This window comes from Ascidiella aspersa, chromosome 3, assembly GCF_963924565.1.
Source record: "Ascidiella aspersa chromosome 3, kaAscAspe10.2, whole genome shotgun sequence".
In the NCBI taxonomy this organism is placed as follows: Eukaryota; Metazoa; Chordata; class Ascidiacea; order Phlebobranchia; family Ascidiidae; genus Ascidiella; species Ascidiella aspersa.
In genome coordinates, this window is record NC_139449.1 from 19816431 (window position 1) to 19838863 (window position 22433).

Here is a 22433-nt window from a genome sequence, read left to right on the forward strand (position 1 = left end):
ACATTCTTCACCACCTGGATCCATTTTAATTAAAATTATATCTTTCACCTGACCACATATAATGCATAACGTCCAATAGCGCAACAATCAACAAATTCATGCCAGGTTTGAAATAGGCTAATTAGTTTCAGTTACTCTTTAAAATTTCATATAAACTTCCAAATGAACAGAAACAAGTAGGCTAGCATATTCTGAACCTGTTTTTTTTTTCAAAACTGCAATTCGGTAAACATTTACTAGGGGTAATACTAATTTACGGAATGATGAATGGTCGGAATGCTCACTAATTTACGGAATGGTCGGAATGGAATGAATAGGGCAGAAACTAATTTGATGAATGGTCGGAACGGAATTAACTCTTGGAATGAAAAGAACGAAGCTGTAGGAACAGAATGAACTGTCGGAATCAAATGAACGAAGCTGTAGGAACAGAATGAACTGTCGGAATGAGATGAACGAAGCTGTTAGGGTTAGGAATGAACTTTCGGAATGAAATGAACGAAGCTGTATGAACAAAATATGGCGAAAAATCCCTAGATCATCAAAATCCCCAGATTTGTCCCTGAAAGGGGCTTAAAGTTCCAATTTGGAACTAAATCCCTAAAAGAGCACTGACTGGCACCCTCAATATCTGGGCGCTCTTTTACTAATGTACGTGAAAATTAATAAAAAAAAAACTTTCTTCAAATGCCGCATACCACAACGCATATTGTTTGGGCAGGGTGCGGGTTAGCGTTTGGTTGAGGGTGGTTCAAGTTTTTATTAATAATAAACATAATATTACTTGACCCACCCTCACCCAAACGCTAACCCGCACCCTAACCCAAACAATATGCGTTGTGGTATGCGGTATTATTTTGTTTTGTTTTTTGCATAACTTTTCACGTACATAAGTAAAAGAGCGCCAAGATCTGCTATATACCTTCCAGACGGACAGGTGAACTCCAGATTTTTTACGCAAATTGTTGTACACTTGATTTACTATATTGAACACCTAATTATTTCTGCCCTGTGTGCAACAACTCGGGTGTAAATAAACCAAAAAGTGTACCAAAATGCAGACTGTATTGGACATGGACTTTAGTCAGTCGTTACAACACATCACCATTACGCTTGGTCAGCTTTCTGCGTGGTAAAACAATAGCTTTTGATATCGCCTTACCTCACCAGTAACGAATATTAGCTAGTGATTAATGTTAAAATACTTTCCAGCGTAGCTACATTTAATATTTTCAAAGGCAGCTACATTTTAAATTTTACACAGCTGGCTTATTGCTGTCCTTGCATCCTCACTTATTTCTCAGAAATTTCTACTAAGCATTCTATTACTGGTCTTCGACGTATTGTAATTTTTAACAAGAATATTTCCCCAAAGCTTGGGAAAATATTGCCTCTAAAATGCTTTCACATAGCCTACGTAAGTCAAAAGGTAAGCGAACATTAGAGCTAATTAGGTTATGGTGTTTTAGCTAATTTCATGAGAAAATATTATATTGATTTACAAAGCCTGACGGTCTATTTAACACGATTCTGGCTCAAATGTTAAAAAAATGTGAATCAGGCAATCATCCAAATCTATTTTATTGTTTCTATATTTATGTTTCAACAAAAATGCTACAGAAAAGCAACACAGCAAAATATTTGGAAATAAACAAAAATATCTTAAAAAACAGAAGGCAACAAAGGTTTTTTTAATGGAAGTATGAAGGAAATAAACAGTGACGACATGGATTAACATTTAAATTAATAAGAAGACAAAACACATGTAGGCTCTTGAATGGATTGATGGTTTTTGTTTTAAAAGTATTCAGCGGTAAATCTTGACTTTACAATCTACTGTCTAATTACAAAAATATTAGCCTACTAAATAACTTGTAACACACAAAAAACGGCAAGAAAAAAGTTTAATCTCCTGGATCAATCATCAAGTTGACAAAGAATGGCCACACCTCTGTTGATCCAATGACTTTTAGGTTTGTCACTCGGCAGTTCCATCATCATCACAAAGTTAGTAGAATGTCCTGTGTACAAAATAATCGAGTGTGTAACTTGTTAACTTCTTTTGAGTCGTTACTCCTGATAGTGATACGCATTATTTATTCCAATCACTTAATCCAGTGGCCGGGAACCTAAAGTTAAGGAATCCATGAATTATTTTGGTTGGATTCCTATGAGAGCCGCATAATATTTTTCAACATCTAGTTTAGGTAGGCAAAAAATGGGATTTGAAAAGAACCGTGGGTGGACGAGTTTCTGTAAAATGTGCCAAGAGGGCGGCCCAAAATGTTTAATAACCCCTGTCGTACATTTGCTGGATTGAAACATAAATTGCTAAGCCCGGCATTGGCGAGAAGTTTTAAATCACGATTACTATCTATCAATTAATTCCCTTTCCACCAAATATCCTTAGCGGACAACATTTGTCGAAAACTTCGGTAATGACGACACGATGGTCAGCCTATTAGCCCTTGCTTGGAGTGTAAAGGGAAGTTCATAATTTTTTGTAATCATTATTTTGTTAAATCTCTCTTCAGTTAAAGCAGGACTTAACACTGTGGTAGCCTATTCGACTATAAGGCAGTGCTCCGCAACCTTTTTTTACTTGCGGTACACTTACAGAGATAAAAGTATTCGGCGGCACACCTACGAAACATATGATGATAGACTTATTTATATTTGAAATGTTTAAAATAAAGTGTATATAAAGTTTTGGCGTAGGTTACTGGTTAGCGGCAGTGGTCGTTTCATCTTAAAATTAATTGATTGCAGTCAACCTTTTGTATGGCATTAATTTGACTTCGCTAAAGGTGTAATAGTGAGAGCTTCCTGTTTTCCACAAATCGTAGCTTTTTCATCACGTGTGAATATTTTGGTCTCGACGTGTTTTGGCTACTGGCTGTTTTTAGGAAAGCATCTTTGCAGTTTGTGTGTGGCATTAAACATTGGGTTACGTAATTAGTGCTTTGTGGCTGAAACACGCGGCCAAACAAGCAGCGAAACAATTTAACCAATTCCAGAACATTAAGCTTTTCATCTGGCAATTCCTTAATATTTCAGATACATTAGAAATAAATCAGTTTCTTCTAAAGCCGCCCAGCTTCATTAGACTTAGGGCCAGTTAAACGAAAAACAAACGAACCTGTAGTGGATAGGGTACCACGTCGGGCGCTGGTCTTGTACACTGGACATGTGTACGTGGAGTCGTTTACAAACTTTGAGCTCTCGCCCGGCTTGAGCCACATGATAGGCAAGTTATCAAAGAGCACCTTCGAAAGGGACTCCCCCATTTTCATGGTGTCGCGATCCCAACGACCGCCTTCGAGAAACAGGCCGCGAATGTAGACTCCTGAAACCCAGTTAATACAAATTAGTTGTGGGACTTTGTTGGTTTTGGTTTGATATTGAATTTAAATAAAGTTTAAGTTAGGATTTGGGACGTTGTGGCTTGTCGAGTAAAAAGAGGCTACAAAAAGCAATAAAGATGTTTTGGTACATTAAAACTTCGAGTGCTGTGTTAACCGATTTTATTTATAGCTAAGTAAAATTGCGAAAACTTATACTCGCATTTAAACTGTAAGAACAACAACTTGAAACGCTTTTACTACACTTTAGTTTACCATCTTCAGGTTTCGCATCTATTTCGTGTTCGTTCTCGAAACGTAGAACTTCAAACTGAAAGCCGATATGATCGATCGGAATAGTGTATCTGAAAAAAGAAATATCCTTAGATTGAAGTAAATTAAACAAAATAATATCGATCGGAGCCGATACCCGATGCTAAGCGGTAGCATCGATGCTGATTCGATACCAAATTAATATAGGAATTTCAGTCATGATTTACGTTCTAACGAAGATTATATTTTGAAAGCTTAAGTTTATCAAAGTATTAGGCTAACAACTACGATTTCTATCTAAGTCGTATTAAACCTATCAATTGATTTAACTCGACTCCTAACTCAATCGAAAACTATACCAATTACTAGAAAGATACGAAAGGTATCTTTAATACCTCGGTAAACTGAATATAGATACACTACCATTTAATTTGAAAAGCGTTATACTTGCCAACTTGTTTAAAATAATAGTTGCCCCTATCACTTTTCAAAAAAGAAACGTTTTTCAATAAGTTATGTCCCTAAGCCTTCGTTGCGCGTCAACACGAAACGTTTGTATAAAACTTAAACATCACCACTTTTTGCTTTTAAATATACAATTATACATTTCAGTGTGTTTCTTATCGTTTCTGTAAAGTTTTCAAAGGAGTCAAAAACTCGCTGTCGAACATTTACAAAACAAGAAAACGTACTTTCTGGCGTAGTTCTGCGAAGCGCCCGTAAGGAAAGACTGGGTGAAGTAAAATCCGGAAATCCAAAAAACGTCGGGAATACCATTCTGTATCCAATCGTTGAAAAACTGAAGACGGGCCAGAAAATCTGCAATAAAGTTAAACAGGCGATCGCTAAAAAACAGGTATTTTAAAGCTAATACCAAAGGGCTTGTTGTTTTGTTGCAACCCCAAAATTCAAGTGGCATGACAAGTGTAAACTGGATTTTGTTATATTTTTGCCTTGAACAAACATACAAACATGACTTAGGATATCGAGAACTAAATAAAAGGGGAAATCCTTGGCAGAAAGATTTTCCTCCTGGAGGCTCCCAGGGTCCTATTGTGCCTGGTTGTTAGCCATTACCACTTAAAATCACAGTTAACAACATTCACAAGGGTGTTTTGTGCATACCCTACAATTACCTATATATTGGTAAACTTAATGTGTAAAATAACAGTTCAGCAAGCACAACGTACCTGTTACATAACCACCCAGAGGTTTAAGAGAAGGATAAGACTTGGCGGCCCACATGGCAGGCACCTTGCCGACCAGCATCGAGGTAAAGACCTCCTCCAGCTCGGACGACATCACAACCAGACCCTTGATCGCCTTGCGTAGGTTAACCAAGCTGGAGCGCACGACCACTATAAGCCGGTTGAAGCGAATCAACTCTTGTCTGCGAAGTAAGATATGACTAGTTATCACCGAGTTTTTAAGTTTTCCAATACTAATCAGTAAGTTCAGTGAAATACCAGAAGAAGTTCAATCACGAAATTTTAAAAGTTACATCAACCGGATATATCTGCTAGATCATACAAGTTATAGGGCGACTTTCCCATGAGAAAAGTGAGGACTCTGCGAAAAAAATGGCAAGCGGAAACATTCGACTGACTGCAGAAAAAATATTGCACCTCGTGGCGATACCAAGAGTTAATAAAATCTCACACCCACCTGAGCACGGTATTCATGGATTCGTCGTACACCACCGGGTACTTTTTCATCACCATCTCAAGGTCGAAATCGGGCGGCAGCTTGCTAAGGATGTCGGTCGCGAGGTCGTTTATGACGTCTTCCGGCGATTGTCCTGCTCCTCCAGTCTGGCGAGGAAGAGTGAGGAGGATGCTGTCGAAGAGCTGTAGCGTCTCCTGGTTGTCCTTGGTGATGTCGGCGTTCTCGTGGAGGCCGAACACCTGACAAAGCGTCGTAAATGCGTTGCGTAAATTTGTGGATTGGGGAAAGGTATTTATCAGTTAGATATGTCGCGTTCGTTACATTGCCCTTATATACATTTGACAACACGCTTATTGTAGTAAATGTGATCATGGTTAACTTTAATCAGTGGCGTTTAAAACACTACAAAACCAGTTCGTAGAAGACGCTAGAACAGTTTCGTATTTTAGACTTACATAAACCTCCCTTATTCATAAACAACACAACTTGGACAAAACAAGTCGTAAGTTAGTGAACTGTGTTAAACCTTTTTGTCGGACGAAATCTCCAACAAAAAGGTCAGAGAAAGAGGTACACGTGATTCCATTTCGTTTAATTGATTTCGACTGGCAAATGATTTGTTCTACCTCATCTTCCATTTACTTGACTTTTAAGAATTGATCTAATATTTAATTGAGAAAAAAGAACTGTATAGTTGTGAGCCAATGTGTCAAAATAAAATTAAATTAAAAGTACAAGCCATTTGACAAAACTCGAAAAACATCAGACAAATTCTCCTCCGTTTAAACAATATTAAAAGTAGGTATTAATTAAACAACGAAAGTCAAGATTACCTCTGGATGTGGCACCAGTGGAAGTTCTCTGATGAAATCTAGATAACTGTGGTAAGGTCCGTGAGGTGGTGCTTTGTACATTCCACTTGGCGAGAAAGAGTAATTGTCGTCGTGGACAATCTGCTCCTGGTATACCTGCAAGAAAAATATCCCTCTGCTGATGTAAAGTGAATGTGTGCCGACATGGTCCGACTCGCTTGTTTATTATCCAGCACACAAAACTTATAAACCACATCTAGCACATCCAATTCAAGTATTTTTTTTTTCTAACTTACAATGTATAGAAGGGAAAGTAGGAGGCGCCTGTCCTTGTCATCTGTCACCCTTCCACCATAGTTACACTCTCCAGTTAGGTAGGTTAGAGCAACCAGTGGCAGCTCTTCGTATTCATTCAGGAACATCTACAGTGAAGTTAAAATAGCACCGTATCGATACAGTCATGAAATGTTAACATACATAGGTCTAACATTGTGCAACCTGGATTAATACAATAAATCTTTGTGTTTTTCATTTGAGAAACATAAATTTATTGTAGCTCAGGGCAATCAAAAACAACTGACTTCGCGTTTAGTAAGGTTCTTCGTTTTAAAGACGACTTAATTCCGTTTGTTACGAAGTATTAAAAAGCATAAATATTTACGGGTGTTTACCTGCAATTGCCGCATGCTAATCCTTAAATCGGACTCGTTGAACTCATAGGGAATGTTCCAACCCAACGGACCAAACTTTCGGCGCTCTTGTACCATGGCGTGGAAGAAACACAAGCCAAACAACAGTTTTTGCCATTCCTGTGGAGTACAAGCCATGTTTCTGAATTGATTGAGCAATAAATTAAACTGACTACAAGAGGGCAAACATAGTATAATATTTTTTAACGTTAAATAGAGCATGTTTACTCGCCAAGATGAAATATGTTTACCTTTGGTTTATTGCATCCACTAAAGAAGGAGGGATCCGAGATTGGATCGTTTAGATAAGACCGAAGTAGATTGGCACGGAGACCTTTCGGAGGCTCGTTCGTCATCTTTACTCCGTTCTGTAGTTCAAATAAAACTTAGCTTAACACCTATATTGTTGCATTGGCGCATGGTTGTTTCTTGACTCGTTCCCTTCTGAGCCTGCATAGCTCAGTTGGTAGAGCGACGGTCCCGGCTTGACCGGAGGTCGTGAGTTCGAACCTCACTGCAGGCTAGTTGTTTTTCTAGTCTGCTATGCTTGCATCATAGATCAACAGATTCGGTGAGTCTGCGATGGCTTTCGGTGTACTAATTATACGTAAGCCGTAGTCGTTGGTCAAAAAGCAGCTTCGAAGGGCCAGATCTCAGCTATTAACACACATTTGTGTGAATGTTTCATTGAATAAATGATATGGTACTGTGGATCCCCTTCAATGAGGTTGCTTGTACTAACAGATTGAGCAAGCATTGGCGTATGGTTGTTTCTCGACTCGTTCCCTTCTGAGCCTGCATAGCTCAGTTGGTAGAGCGACTGGTAAGTTAGTTAAGTGTTACTTCAGTTAACTTTAATGTTCCCGTAGTTCGCAGTTAATGAATGCAACTTTGTAGATTCAGTTAAGCAGAACACTGAATATAATTCGTTTAAGCTGAAAACAACCTTTTAATTGAAACAATCAATAGAATGCGAACATTTTATGTTAACGATTTAAGTTTCTAAATAAAACCCGTTCAAAAAACAACAGGAAGTGTGAATGGTAAAATATGAAGAAGACAAACACCAAAACAAACACCACATTCATTACCTGCAATATAGGCACTGGGAACCTTTCAGAGGGATAACTGGTGAGCCAGAGTCGAAAGTCCTTGTGGACGTTTTCCGGGAGCAAAACCTCCTCGCAGATCTTTTCCAGCACAGTCATCCAGCTGGTTGCCAAGTGGCAGTTCTGCAGAACGACCCAGGTTCCCTACAACGCAAGATAGATTAAACTGTTGCTGAAAACAGTGATTCGTAAAATTGTAAAAGACAGGCCACCGTTTAGAAACACACTGACAGAGTATACCATTTTTTTAGATGAAAAACTCGCCTTCCTACAAGTTGATGTGTTAAATAGAATTTATCCGACACAAATCAACTAAATATCAGTTTATTATAGCCATTCTTTGTAGCCAAACTACAAGACAATGTACAAAAAATAAAATAAATTACAACTCTTCTTACAAACAATATACGAACACACAAAAGTTAAATCCATTGTTTCTCTGTTAAAGCAACAAAAAATCAGCTTATAGACTCAACAAAATGTAACCTTTAGCGAAGCATCGTCGATCATTTTTTGTGCAATTGGTCCTTGACCCTGTCCGAGAGATATAGTTCCGATACGGTCTCCGCCGAAACCGCGGTCACTGGCGAACTTCAGCAGACCTTGATTTGAAAAACAAGCGGTTCGCACATTTCGCATTTTGTAAACAATTTAATTAGGAACAAAGGTCGCAGATTAAGCATTGCATGATTCGTCTAAAACCAGATTGGTAGTATCAATTTAGACGGGAAAATATTATTTTTTTACCAAATAAAAGAGTATTCCTGAATGCGAATGGCGACAAACAGGCAATTATTGGTGCACATCAAGTTATCAACATCACAATATATACAAATCTGTAACGCCATTTTTTCTGATTTGTCAATTGCAACAGTTGTGTCCCGGGCAGTGCATCCTAGAATAGTGGTTTTAACCTTTAATTTTCTATTGTGTGCGTTCTTTTCCTTACCAGCCATGGGGTCGGCTCCTGGGGACAGCACGAATATGAGTGGGGTGCAACAGGTGGAGTCCCCGAAAGACCCCGCCAGGTCAAAGGTCGGTGGTTCAATAAAAGCTCGGCCCATGTGGTCCACAATAAAGTCCTGGACGGCTGGAACCACCTTGTCCGGGCGCATGCATCGTAGAACCACCATGCGGTCGAGTCCCGACAGAGCATTCCATTTGTCCGGGAACCTAATAACCGAAAAATGTAACATGTAAGATTACTGGTTTTACCATTGACCTTGAATTAAAAATAAAGTTGTCACAACTTATAGCGATTTGTTACAACTTTAAGCGATTGTCTAGGTATCAAACGAAGTTAACGGCACCGAACAAAAAATGATAATTCTAGATTATTTACGTTGGAACTTTATCCACTTAAAAAAAAGTAAATATGACAATTTTAGATTATAAACTTAGCCATGTCTTCTTACTGAAAACACATTAAATCCAAACAGGAAGTCTATATAAAACCCAACCTTGGAATTCTTGCTTTGCTGTGTCGGGAAACACTTACCAAACAAATTAAAAATCAAATCCAAATTGCAACTGTTTATACTTACTTGTGTTCGTGGGGAGTCGCAGAATCGTAGACGGACTTCCAGCTGCCCACGTTGGTCTTAAAGTGGTCCATTAGGCCCTTGAGGGCAGGCAAGTTAGAAGCTCGGACCAACTCGGACCAGGCCTTGTCTTGTAGCCATTCGGGCGCCGGGTTTGGGTGCGGGTTGTCCAAGGCAACCCCCCCGGTCAGGAAAAATCTCCAAACGTTGTCATCCACCCGGCCTGGTGGTACGACAAACGTTATGCACGTATTTTGAACTATACTTTATATTTTTACCATTTTTCTTAATTTAACATTGATTTGTAAAACGCGGGAGGGATCGAATGATATTTGCTTACGTACAATCAAATCAAAAAGAGCAGTTTAAAAGGTATTTAAATGCTACATAGGTTGTATTAAATATCGAGCCGGCATATTTATGTTTACTGTTGATAATATTACTTTTATAGGAAATGACAAGCTACATTTACGTTTACCTCCCAAAAAAAAAGATTCGTGTATAGCTGAACAGGCTATAAGCCAACAAAGAAGGCTTGATGTTCAGTTTTTATCAAGTTTTCGTTTTATTTCGAATTGACCAATCCCATTTAAAAAACGATTTTTTCCCTAGCAAACCAACCTTTGCTGCTCTCTAGCGCCACAGTGAGCACAAACGAGAAGAGCAGCTTGTCCTTTTCGAACAGCGAGCGACACACGTTGTTGTAGATGCTGCTCGTGAAGTGGTCGTTTAGGTTTTCGATGCGCTCGTTTAAGTCATCCGATTTCTCGCTGTTTTCGATCGACTGTTGACGCGTGTAGCGTTGTATTAATTTCTAGGATTCTGCTTTACGGCTACAACATTTTTTGCTTGTTAAGCTATTTTTGTATTTTATATGAAACTTTATTTACAAAGAACGCCCTGCTTTTGTAAAAGTTTGTTTATTGAACTACCCAAACAACACTTTCAGTGAAACGCTAGGCCGAATTGGTAGCGACATCACGATTTTTTTAATTAAATAAAAACATTTCATCCATTGAAAACTAATATAGTCGTTTTACAGGAAAGTGTGGGCTCCGAAACAGTCGCACTCATCGCTAAGAAAACGAAACACAATTCTAAAAAAAAAATTAGTACGCTTTAGTTAAAACTTATAACCGTCACTGATACTGGACAACCAATTAGGCCTAGGCAATCTACATAGTATGGCCAATTATATAAAAACTTGTAACGCCGTCGTTGCGTATAGCCGTACAGGCACCTTCGCTTACCATAAGATAGAGGTTGATAAACCACATAAGTGAGTACTGGTACATGGGCTCGATGTTCGCCAGATCGGATATACAGAAGAAGAGGACGGCTGAGTGGATTGAAACCGGCTTGTAGCCGTTTCTCGTCTCGTCAATCATCTTTTCTGTCTAAAATTATGATAAATTACAACAGACGTTGAAAAATTAATTGTTAGTAACTAGTTAAAAAAAAATTCCGGCGTTGGTTTATCCTGTTGACACTTAAGATTATGTTAACAGCAAGCGTGTTTACGTGATGAATCTAGCAATTATACACCTAAAAAGGTCGAGTAATGTTCCAATTGTTTAAGTAAAACACAACTTAAAGTTAAACTGACGAGTTGTCTAACTTTTATAAGACTTGCTCACAACTATGTCAAACAACAGTTTGTTGAACATTTACCAAGCCAAACAATTTGGGAAAACGCACATTTGCTAATACGGTAAATATACACTTCAGAGTTAGAACAACACAAATGTCCTGGGTACTCGTATAATCTAAATAATATAAGGGCTATACCTCTGAGGCTATTTCCTGCTTTGCCGAAATTTCTTCCGACAAAGTTTTAGAAGAAGACAAAACCTGAATGGCCGTCTCGTCCTCGAGAATGTTGCCCTCAGATGAGGAAAGGACCTGTAAATATTTATTCAATTAAACGTAATAGGCAAATACGTTGATGATATGTAGATTGCAGATACGTCGATCAACTCTTAGTTATACTGCAGATTTACAGTACGATACAGAGCGCTTTTCTTATACAAACCTTAAGGATTTTGTCCTCGATAGTCTTCAACTGTCTCTTGTTCTCTGCTCCCTCCAGGATCAATTCGTTCTTCTTTTGTTCCAATTCCGGTTTCTCACGGGCCGCAACGATCCCGAGGAGCTGATCTTGTAATCCGAGAGGAGTGATCATGAAGTTGACGAGGCACACCTGGGAAAAAAAGTGTAGTGAGGAAAGTGAGAATCCTTGATTTGTTTATTGGTCCCGCTGGTAATGCAAATTATTTAGAAAATTATGCTTCATCAAATAATTAACCCCAGGACCTAAATACGCAGATTAAATTTATATATAGTTTAAGATACCTTTTGTTTTATAATATATTACCAAAACAAAAAACATACTATAATTTCTCGGAAACATTCCAAAAAGAACAAGACAAAACTAAAATAAACACCAATCTAATGGTGAAAATATTTTTGGTCGCATTAAGTTTTGATTAAACGCCGATTTTGTGCACCAGCACCACCTGCCACTAAACGGTTGCTTCGGTTGTTGTCAAATCTTCGTGCTTAGTTTATCGAGCCTTACAAACAAACAAACAAACAAACAAACAAACAAACAACGGCGCACCTTAACCGAGATCTCAGGCAGGTAATGCGGGTTCCTCAAGCTGGTGGTCATGTAGAAGCGGAAGTCGCGTGAATATTCGATGGTGTTGTCGCCCAACTTAATGTACTCCACTCCCTGCTGCTTGTACGTCTGCTTGAGAAGAACCGTCTCCAGGATCGCGTCCAGCTCCTCTCCTGATAAGCAGGCGAAAAACTCGTTAAAGCTGGGCAATTTCAACAGAACATCTGTGTAGTTCACGCTTGACAAACTCACAAGTCAGTGACTTTATTTCTGTTTTGGTAGCTTTATGTGACAAGGGGTTAACACCATTAAAGCGCTTTAATGATAAACGAAGGTGTAATGTGAGGAAGCGCAGAAATATTTCCCCGTTTTTGTAATATATTTTTTGTTTTGTTTGTCACTTGTTTTTATTCCTGTATACTTGTCGAATCCATTTTGTGCATTTCTTTTATTAACTTCTTATCGAGAAACTCGTCAGTAATACGCCATGTGTACAGAATATATTAATTTTTTTCCTATCACTTACCAAGATTTTCCAGCAGCACAGGATAGCCGAATTGAATTGAGTTTTCTAGCGACCTGATGTAGGTCGGGTTGGAGAGCTTCAGCACGGCCAGCTTGTTTTCTTTTTCAAGGTTCTTGATCCACTTGTTGGCCTGACCTTGCGGGTCAATCATGAGAGGCCAGCGACGAGAGTTCTTCACCACGAGACCTGAGAAACGGATCTTAACATTTAGTTCGTTGTCGGTTTAAAAATATCTAACGGGGCATTTCTTTAAATTGAATTTAAAGCAATTGTCACGGGCTTATATGTCTAATGACCAAGACCAGTCGTATCTTTTACCGAGTGTGCGATTCCTACCCGAGGGATACGCATTTTTATCATATAACCACAAGTATCCCACCGCAAGTAATACACTAAATAAGGACAGGGATACACTTTAAGTACAGGTCTCCTTACTATTCATGGTTTCTAAGTAATAGATTTTAAATAAGAAATAACAGTAAAGTACAAATATCGAACTAAACAAAAAAAAAAACTTACCATTGTCGACTGAAAACGAGTCGACAGGCAAACCGGCGATCTGCCAATCGCGAATCTGCACTGGGTCGCCTAAGGTGTTGGACAGCAGGAAAGTTTCCGAGCAAGGAATGTGCACGTCCATGCACGCGCTCTGCCACTTTGCCACGCAATCGTTGCGAAAGTCGACTGTGAACGGGCCAAGGTAGGCAACGGTCCCTGGAAGTTAAGCAACGGATTGGTCAGCTAAAGTAAGTGCGATATGGCTTTGGGCACCTTTCCTGGGAGAATTTATTGCAAAATACAACACCAAATCTGACAAGCCAGTTTTTTATAGTCAATGTTTTTTGGTGGACACTTATCATTTAAAAGAAATAAAATTACTTAAAAATGTTTTAACAAAACATATATCTCATTTTTTTGTGAAATATAAAAAACAAACACATTATATATAAAAAAATTATTTGGTTACTGGAGGTTAAGTTAGGTTTTTTCAGAAAATCTTTTAACCTTATGGATTAAATTTATTAAAGTTTACCTGACGAGAGTAAAACATCACCAGTCAAGTTTGTGAGTTGGATTCCCAGCTTTTCTGCTGCTTCTGTCCATCTGCACATTAAGAAAACAGCAAATCCGTGAACATCAAAAGCAGATCAGTGCGAACGTATAAGTGTCACCGGTTTTAATTAAAGTTTACTATATGTAATTCTACCACTTGGCTTGAGAAGCATTTAAGCATAATGTACAAAGAAAAAATAACAGAACTAAAATTACGATTTGGTCAGAATTGGGCCGCACTTTGCACACACACTATGATCACTATACACAAACTTAACACACCAGGAAAAAAAACGTCACCTGTCCTTTTCTCCTCCCAGTCCACTGATGAGCTTCTCGGCGCGATCCAATTTCTTGGAGCAGAGATCGATGTTTGTCTCAAGCTCGATCTTTTTCGCGTTCATTTTGTCGAACTCGCTCTGTAGGGCCTCAACTTTGTCCAATACCTGCATAAAAGGAAAGCACGTACGTTTTAAGTAAAACCCACAGATAATAACGTTCTACTCAAGTAGCTTTTATTTTTCTCGATAAAATACTCATTAGCGAAACAATGTTCGATGAGTAAAACTATTGCCAATAATTATTATTGCTTGTTATATTTATAAACTTCTATGTTTGAAAATTAATTTTCAAGTTTTGATTACCTCCTTAAGTTCAGCTCTCTTCTGATTTAGCTTTTTCATTTGCACCGCCAGCTCAGCCTCGGCTCCAGCGAGCTTAATCTTTTTGGGACCCACCACTTTTGCCACACGTTCGTAGCACTCCATGGCTCGAACCCACTTGCATAAACCTGCAACACACAGACAAGTTCATCATTGAATGGTCAGAGCCACAACCAATCTGTATAAGAATTATTTTTTGAGGAGTATGCTAACTTTCAGTTAGTGGCCTTTGCTGTTATATTTTTTTCCAACAATGCTTTACCTTCAAACCGAATATTTATAAAATTAAGTTTAATTTGATTTACATTTCGAAGAAGAATTTAGATAAAATTATATTGAAACATTTGACTTAGCACTATGCATTACGTCATCTGAATTAACATTTCGTATAGTACGATTAAAAACAAGTTTTATTGCTATATTAGTCAAGTATGAATAACCTGGACCAAAAAAATAAAACACGCAATAACAACCTTCACAGGCGGAAGACACATTTTTGATGGTGGCCGGGTTGAACTCCGGATTGGGGATGTATTTGTCGCGTATCTTCTTGATCACGGGCCCCGAAATATTGTCCTTGTCGTAGGACTTTAGCGAATCGAGGAATCGCATGTCGTTCATCATTTTCTTGCTAGGGCCCCAGTAGTCCTCAACCATCTTGCCTACGATTTGACAGGTGCGGCGTAATAAGCAGCGATAGTGCAAGTTTCTGCTTTAAATGTTTTATCTAAGTTTACCTTTATTCAACGAACCCAAAGACTTAAACCATGAACATCAAAGCAGACGTGATGCTCTCGGCATGCTACAAAAGGACTAGACACAAACCGTTATCGCTAATTATTATCTTATCGTTTCGTTGCTCGTGTTTTTTTCTGCTTTTTTGCTTCGTGTGTTTTCCGTTTATAGTACGAGCGTTCAGTGTCATTCACCCTGACGAAAGCGGCTTGTATAGGTTGCCGAAACGTTGGTCAAGAATTAAAATTACCAGAGAAGCTGTTTTTTGATTTATACAAAGACTTAAATTTAGCTTTTGATTAAAAACCTACATAAATGATTAATGGGTAACAACAATGAAAGACACACACAAACATGTGTTTAATAACATCTGTGATCTAGCCCCTCGGAAGTTGCTTTATGACCAACGATTACGGCTTCCGTATCAATAGTACACCGAAAAGCCATCGCAGACTCGCCGAATCTGTCGATCTATGATGCAAGCAGAGCAAGCCAGAAAAACAACTGGCCTGCAGTGAGGTTCGAACTCACGACCTCCGGTCAAGCCGGGACCGTCGCTCTACCAACTGAGCTATGCAGGCTCAGAGAGGAGCGAGTCGAGCGAGTCGACTGCAGGCCAGTTGTTTTTCTGGCTTGCTCTGCTTGCATCATAGATCGACAGATTCGGCGAGTCTGCGATGGCTTTTCGGTGTACTGGGTAACAACAATAAATGATTTGTTACAATTTAGTTCTACAACGTGAATCTGTTGATTCGCATCAATAGTACAAAACACTTTACTATCGGGGATAACTTGATAAAGGAACAAAACATATCATTAACTAGCTTCAGCTAAGAAAAGATTTAAGGAATTTTTGGACCTGTTTGTAATCAAGTTTTAGCGTTGCCGCGAGGTCGTGTAAATAGTTATTCCAATTTTTTTTAACAGAGTTATTTCCATTTTTTGTTATTTAGACCTACCTGATCCGGAAGGATCCGGTTTTCGTTCCGGTTTGATGCCTTTCATGACGCAAACAGACTCGAGCACGACTTTAACGGCGCTGGGAGGATTCTGCATCGACTTCACCATTGTAATGTCCTGGGGCTTGAGGGTGTTTAGAGCGGAGATGGCCGACTCCAGGGCCGGCATGGCCTCTGCCAAATCGGCCGAGCATTCGTCCTTGATGGCCTGCGCCACTGAGGCCGCCTCGTTGGCCACTTTTTCGTCAGCGGCAACAATCTAACAGGACAATAAGTTTAACATATCTTCTAGAGGAAAGGTCAAAGCTTTGACCTGATTAAGCATGTTTGTGCGATAGATTGTCGATAACTCAATAAAATTTGTCTTTATACACTAGTGCCACCTGATTCCTCTATTTAGAATTAGAGAAATACGGCCAAGATCTTTTTTAAACTGTGTCTTGAACGGTTTTAAGCGGAGGTATAACGGACAAGTGTTACAACAAATACAAGTAGGAATTTTGGACAACAAAAATATCGATTTAAACACTAAAGTTGCCCAGTCCAACATTCCGATTTTGCCAAAGTAAAAAACATAGGAAAAAGTGATTATTATAATCGAACCTCCTTCTTTGCCTCGACTTCTATTGAATCGTGCTCGATTTTCACCATGATCTTGTCAGTCTCCTCTGAAGTTTTGATGAGCTCCGGTTGGAGACTGGTCAGTTCTTCCTGCATCACAGCAACCTGGACAGAAAAAACATTCAAATCAGCACATTGAATTGGTCGCAGAGGGTATATATATATACTCGCCAAGCGCAGCAGCCGTTTCTCGAGACTTAATTACAACCCAAAACATAAGAACTAAACATTTTAGAACTAATGGTGTAAATCTGTAAAATCAAGCAGAAACATTCAGTTTCGAAACACACTGACAACAATAAATATATAAGACGGACCTTGTTATACAATAGGCAAATAAGAAGGTAAGTATAAAAAAACGGACAATGGCAAATCATCTACGAACCTGTGAGCTTGCGAACTGCAGCTTCTCGAGTCCGTTGAGATACCTGTCCTGGAGGGTCTTCACCTCGTCGCGTTTAACTCCCAGAAGCGACTTGAAGGTCATGATCAGCTCCAAGTACGACGTGGGAGTGACGTAGTTGCGGCGGCGAAGAATGTCCCAGAAGCGCTCGGATAGTTGGCGAACGCTGCGAGTAAGTTTTTTTATATTGGCCAACGTCCGTTATAACGTACAGCACCGAAAGATTTACCAGTTCTCTCTAGCAGTTAGTGCACTTTTTACTTTTAGATACAAAGCGGTACAAAGCACTTTTTAGATGAAATTTTTAGATACAAAGCACAAAACCTAGAATTTGTGTTAGAATTGCAATCCAACTTTCCAGATTTACGTTATGCTTTGGTACGCAGTTAGATAGCACGGTACATTGATGGTTAATCGAAAGTGGACTTAATAAAAAAGTCCGAAATGTTGTCGACAAGTTTTCTCATACGCACCTCTCGTGGAAGAGCTTGCACATGGTGACACACTTAATTCTCACATCGTCTTCCACGTCCACATCTTCGAGAAACTTGTTAGCGACCATCTCCAGAGCATCTTCCGGCCACGCCTGTCACACCAAAATAGGATATATTAAGAGCTTTTAGTGGTAAAACAAAAAAGTTATATTAAAAGAAGTGGAACGTGCACATATCACAAATGTCAAATCAATAAACTTCCTATACGTGGCTGTGTGTAATCGCCGACTGTATAGGCGAAGTAAAATCTAAAAGTGCTGATTGCACCAAAATGGTAAAGTGGTCGCGAATAACACTCCCATATAATATTTGAATTGTGTACAATAAATGAATCAAGTTAAGTATATATTTTAAATGTGTGCAATCAACGAAATTAAATATCTTCTTTCCCTAATGTGCAGTACATTTTATCTAAATAATTTGCTTTAAAAATACGGGGAATAAAAAGAATATGGCAGCTTTTAATTGGAATATGGCAAGTTTAATTGATAACACCAAGAACGGTAACCGACACTCTGTCGCGTCTGATACCTGAAACCAATCGATGGTGCAGCAGTTAATGAGCGACGGAAACATCCTGAGTCGGTTTCTCAGCGCGTCGCCGATGGGGCTCATTGCGAGGCAAACGTGCAAGTTGCTTTTCACGCGCTCGATGAAGTAGTTGTACATGGCCATCGGTGTTCCCTCGATCTTCTTGCCTTCTTGGCGAGCCACCGCCTGTCAGAAAGACAAGAGGGTATATGCGTTGGGGACAGATGAATTGCAAATGAGGTACAATGCAGTGTGATTTTAAAAGAACGGCGGGCCGAGATCATTAATTAACCGCTGAGATGTGGTTTACACATGCTTTTACTGACATCTAGTCTGTATTAAGGCATAACAGTTTGGTAAAACAACCGCAGGACAAAAATTACGACAGGCCATAACATGAACTTTAATCTCACAGTTAACAAATCTATTGTAAAAATACATTATAACATTACTGGACTGAAATGTTAGCAATGTACCAACTGATGTTGTCAATGTTCAACTGTTTATTGTTTTATAAAAAAAATAAATAGATAACAGTTTTTAATTCCTTTACCTGCATTTTCTCGATCAATTCGGCCTTCTCGTCGGCTGGGAAAAGGTTGGGGATGTCGGCTGTGTTGAGGATCATGTTAATGTCTTCCACGAATGACTCCTCCTTGATCTGCTGATCGCTGAAAAGGAACACGGTTTGTGTCCCGTCCGCTCCAGCCTTTTTCATCATGTTCTTGATGTCATCGCGCCAATCCGCAAAGCTGTATGTTCTGCGCGAAGGTATCAAGCGAATGAATAAAGATCAGCAGTTGAATAAATTATTGGCAGAAGGTAGAACAAGATGTGGTACAGATCCAAGCAAAACCACAAAGGTTGTAAAAGATGTGGTACACGTTTCACATTTATATTATGCCTAATTTTGTTTAAAACATTTAAACATATAATTGGGTGCACCATACACGGATCTGTAGCTTTGATAATTAATTGCAAAGCCAAAAAGGTCGAGTAGATCGACATCATCTTGGTTAAGACGTGTCTAAATCAAGATGATGTCGATCTACTCGACCTTTTTGGATTTGAATTCATTATCAATCTATTTAAACATATATTGTTTCATATTTAAAGTCGAACCAAAATTTAAATGTTTGGCTGCAGTAATAAAGAGGCCACATAAACATGAATTACGCGTTTCAAACGCTTACAAGTTGTCTTTAGAAATATCTTTTTAACTTCATCATAGCGCCATTATTTAGATAAATTTATTCAGGTTTAATCTTCGTAAGCACTTAAAGCTAAAGCTATTCGCTTCGTTATACAAGGCTGGCAAAATAGCGTATACACAATAAATTCGTTAGACAGGGCTGGCAAAATAGCGTATACACAATAAATTCGTTATACAAGGCTGCCAAAAATAGCGTACGCTTTGTACTCTTGTTCCTAGAACAAAGCAACTGACAGGACAAGCATACCTGGTCAGTTCGATCTGGTAGATGTCGTAGTCCGCCATAAAGGCAGCCATGCGTGTCGCGCTCTTTCTCCCACTGCCTCCGATCCCTATAAGAAGCACGTGACCGTTGTCCTGCTTGAGGACACGTGATACGCGTGACACGTGCTCGATCATGAACTTGAACATCACGAGCGACATCGGTGCTTTGGAAATCTGTGGAAGGTCAAATAAGATAACTGTTTGTTTGCGGCCACAAATACGTTTGCAGGCCGATCAGCTGCTGTTGGTATTAATAAACTTTCGGCCAAAGTTATATTGGAATATCTAAAGACTACTAGATTTTAAAAAATGTATACGTTTATGTAGCACATTTTGTTTGTGAATTACTTTGAAACTAAATGGGTACTTATAACATCATAAATAAAACAAATTTAGGATTTATGTAAAACTTCATGGCAGTTTATAGTCAGAGAAAAAAAAAATAAATAAAAAAAAGCAACCCCTTCATACAGAAAATAAATTCGTTGTTGAATTTTAAGTGATCAAGAAAGATTATTGTTTCTACAACAAAATAATTCGAATATTTGGTAAGCAAAATTGTATAAAAGGTCCAACATTGCGATCAAATGCAACACCTCTTTAGCAGAAGAGTCATATTTAGTCTTACCTGATTAAACTCGTCCAGATAGTGTTCCATTACTTGAGTAAGCTGGGTAAAGTCTTGTATCTCGTCGTAAATACGAGGGTTGGCGTCTGGATTGATGAAGTCGCCAAAGAAAAGGTTGCGAATGTCGTCGTCCTGCGACAGTAAAAAGGTTTTTTTGAAATGCACGTGTTATCAAACCGGTAAAAGAAAATAATATTGTTTTGAAAAATGATAATTCCGAATTGTCGTCTCCAAAAATCGAAAACGTCAATGGTGGATTTTCAACCCAGCCCAATTAGGCCAAGCCTTTCCCCTTAATTTGAAGTTGGAATTTTAATTTGTGTGGTTATTAAAGTTGTAGTTCAACACCGATCTATTCTACTTATGCCGTGTCAGATTTTTTTAAATCAGCGCGTGACTTACCGTTAGGTTTTTCGACTTGTAAAGGTGACCGAGCACTTTGTCGAGGTTCTGCTTGAAAAAGTTGGAGCAACATTCCTTGACGATGTGAAAAAATGTTTCACGGTCCGGTTCGTCGATCAGACGGTCGTAGAACACTCTGCAAGCAATCATGAATGAAAATGGAATACAATAAACATAATATTTTAGTTAAATAAATATCTTTTTTGAAACGTTTAAAAACGTCACGGATTACTCTAGATCAGGAGGTTCATTAACCGGGGTCCAACTAGTTATAACAGAAAGCTTAGTGTATAATTTAAAATAGGATTATTTTTTAAATGTTAATTAAAAACACTTTGATACCTTCTTTAATGTTTTTGAGCTCGATTTAGTTTTATGATTGCACACAAGTTAGAATGGAAACAGCAGTTTCTAATTGTTTCATTACAATGATCTCAGAATAAAATTCTTGCCTTCCCTGGTTACGCGGACTCAAAATTATTTTAAAGGTCCGCGTAAAAAAGTTTAAGAACCCCTCAATTAGATGAATAATCCTTTACGTAACACAATAATTGTGTGCGGCTTTATACCTTTGTCGGACCAAATACCCCTTTAAAACACCAACCTTTCACTTTAAACCAAAGTTACAACCGAAATGCCTAATGAGGAAAGCAAATCATACAGTAAGGGTTAACAATACGTAATCGACGGTTGTTTCATCGCACTATACTGACTACTCGAACCTGTAAACCTCGTGCACCCAGAGTCGCAGGAACTTATCGGAATCGGCGAGGTTGGAGGCAGGCACGAGCAGCACGCCCCGTATGACGCGAGCGAAGTCGCGAAGATTGAACACGTAGTGAGACTTGGTGGGTGTGGGAAGGAAGCTGTCCATGGTCGCCTTGTACACTCCCATCGTGGCCTGTACCATAATCTTGCCTGTGCAAAGAAAGAGCAGTTAATTTGCCGATGCCCAACGGGAGCTATAGTTTTAGTCACATGTACAGTTTGTGTATGTCGTTACGACAATCGGATATAAAAACGAAAATAATATTGCAACAGAAAACAAACGCTTTGTTTTTACAATTATGTCTTGTCAAGACAACCTAAACGAGCAGTTTATGGGAAATTATACAAATAATAATAAAGTGGCTTGTTTAACCTTTGTACAGACAGTTTTCCCTGCTTTATGGTTTTATTGTAGTTAATTTAAACGAATTTAACAGTTTTACATTGATTAATTGCTTGGACAACTGGTTTCTTTGACAGATGACTTGAAACTTGTTCCAAATGACGTATTGGATTGGGCCCCTTTAAAATGACTAGTTTACAACCAGGGCTGCTAACAATAGAGTTTCTTGATTACTTTTTTGCTATTAAGGTAATATCAATACAGCGCACTCAATACCAAATGGTAACAGGTAAGCTTATCCCCTCTACCCAATCTGAGTATGGAAGCGTCATATCCGTTCCCAAAGTGCCAGTCCGTAATGGAGGTGAATATCTTGGTGGTGGTCTCGTCCGAAAAGTTGTCGATCGAAATGACGTTGAGGTGACGCGTCATGCGATCCGTGATCGTGTTTCGACCTCCACCTGGTGGCCCCATTGCGCTGCAAGATAAAATGAATTTGACTATATGGGTAAAAGAAACCACTAGGCCACGAAAATGTTGCAATGAGAAATAAGCTCCTGATGAGAAACAACAAATACTCTAAAAGCGAAGGTTGTTAGGTTAAAAACAATATAAATCTGTCAAAATGGGATAGATAGAAGATATGTTCATTGTTTGGGAAGCAAGTTCCAAGGGAGCAGCGAAATACCGTTAGGTCATCATAGTCAGCCGCTCCCTGTATGAACAATATACAATAAATCCAAAAATGACACCATGACACAATTTAACTTATAATATACCA

The 22433-nt window shown here is 38.8% G+C and overlaps 1 protein-coding gene and 1 non-coding gene across 2 annotated transcripts in view; one reads left to right on the plus strand and one right to left on the minus strand.

Annotated features, from left to right (window-relative positions):
• Window positions 1-1574: 1574 nt before the first annotated feature.
• Window positions 1575-22433, minus strand: part of LOC146160654 (dynein axonemal heavy chain 3-like) — a 50781-nt gene continuing 29922 nt past the window's right edge. The window contains exons 45-80 of the mRNA XM_083383528.1: window positions 21961-22130; window positions 21264-21459; window positions 20542-20677; window positions 20140-20271; window positions 19495-19685; window positions 18588-18795; window positions 18035-18220; window positions 17483-17595; window positions 16992-17175; window positions 16589-16711; window positions 15986-16244; window positions 14765-14953; window positions 14274-14419; window positions 13930-14075; window positions 13610-13680; window positions 13096-13290; window positions 12577-12762; window positions 12051-12223; window positions 11463-11630; window positions 11219-11332; window positions 10681-10827; window positions 10052-10214; window positions 9434-9653; window positions 8839-9062; window positions 8376-8491; window positions 7872-8033; window positions 7032-7148; window positions 6763-6900; window positions 6388-6513; window positions 6113-6247; window positions 5280-5518; window positions 4805-5004; window positions 4307-4433; window positions 3618-3706; window positions 3140-3346; window positions 1575-2021 (exon numbers count right to left, since the gene is read on the minus strand). Coding sequence (XP_083239654.1) covers window positions 1918-2021; window positions 3140-3346; window positions 3618-3706; window positions 4307-4433; window positions 4805-5004; window positions 5280-5518; window positions 6113-6247; window positions 6388-6513; window positions 6763-6900; window positions 7032-7148; window positions 7872-8033; window positions 8376-8491; window positions 8839-9062; window positions 9434-9653; window positions 10052-10214; window positions 10681-10827; window positions 11219-11332; window positions 11463-11630; window positions 12051-12223; window positions 12577-12762; window positions 13096-13290; window positions 13610-13680; window positions 13930-14075; window positions 14274-14419; window positions 14765-14953; window positions 15986-16244; window positions 16589-16711; window positions 16992-17175; window positions 17483-17595; window positions 18035-18220; window positions 18588-18795; window positions 19495-19685; window positions 20140-20271; window positions 20542-20677; window positions 21264-21459; window positions 21961-22130 — 5800 coding nt within the window. The 3' untranslated portion in view covers window positions 1575-1917. The remainder of the gene's footprint in view (window positions 2022-3139; window positions 3347-3617; window positions 3707-4306; window positions 4434-4804; window positions 5005-5279; window positions 5519-6112; window positions 6248-6387; window positions 6514-6762; window positions 6901-7031; window positions 7149-7871; window positions 8034-8375; window positions 8492-8838; window positions 9063-9433; window positions 9654-10051; window positions 10215-10680; window positions 10828-11218; window positions 11333-11462; window positions 11631-12050; window positions 12224-12576; window positions 12763-13095; window positions 13291-13609; window positions 13681-13929; window positions 14076-14273; window positions 14420-14764; window positions 14954-15985; window positions 16245-16588; window positions 16712-16991; window positions 17176-17482; window positions 17596-18034; window positions 18221-18587; window positions 18796-19494; window positions 19686-20139; window positions 20272-20541; window positions 20678-21263; window positions 21460-21960; window positions 22131-22433) is intronic.
• Trnaa-ggc (transfer RNA alanine (anticodon GGC)) lies at window positions 7229-7303 on the plus strand. Its single transcript has one exon. It is a non-coding gene; the product is annotated as a tRNA-Ala (tRNA).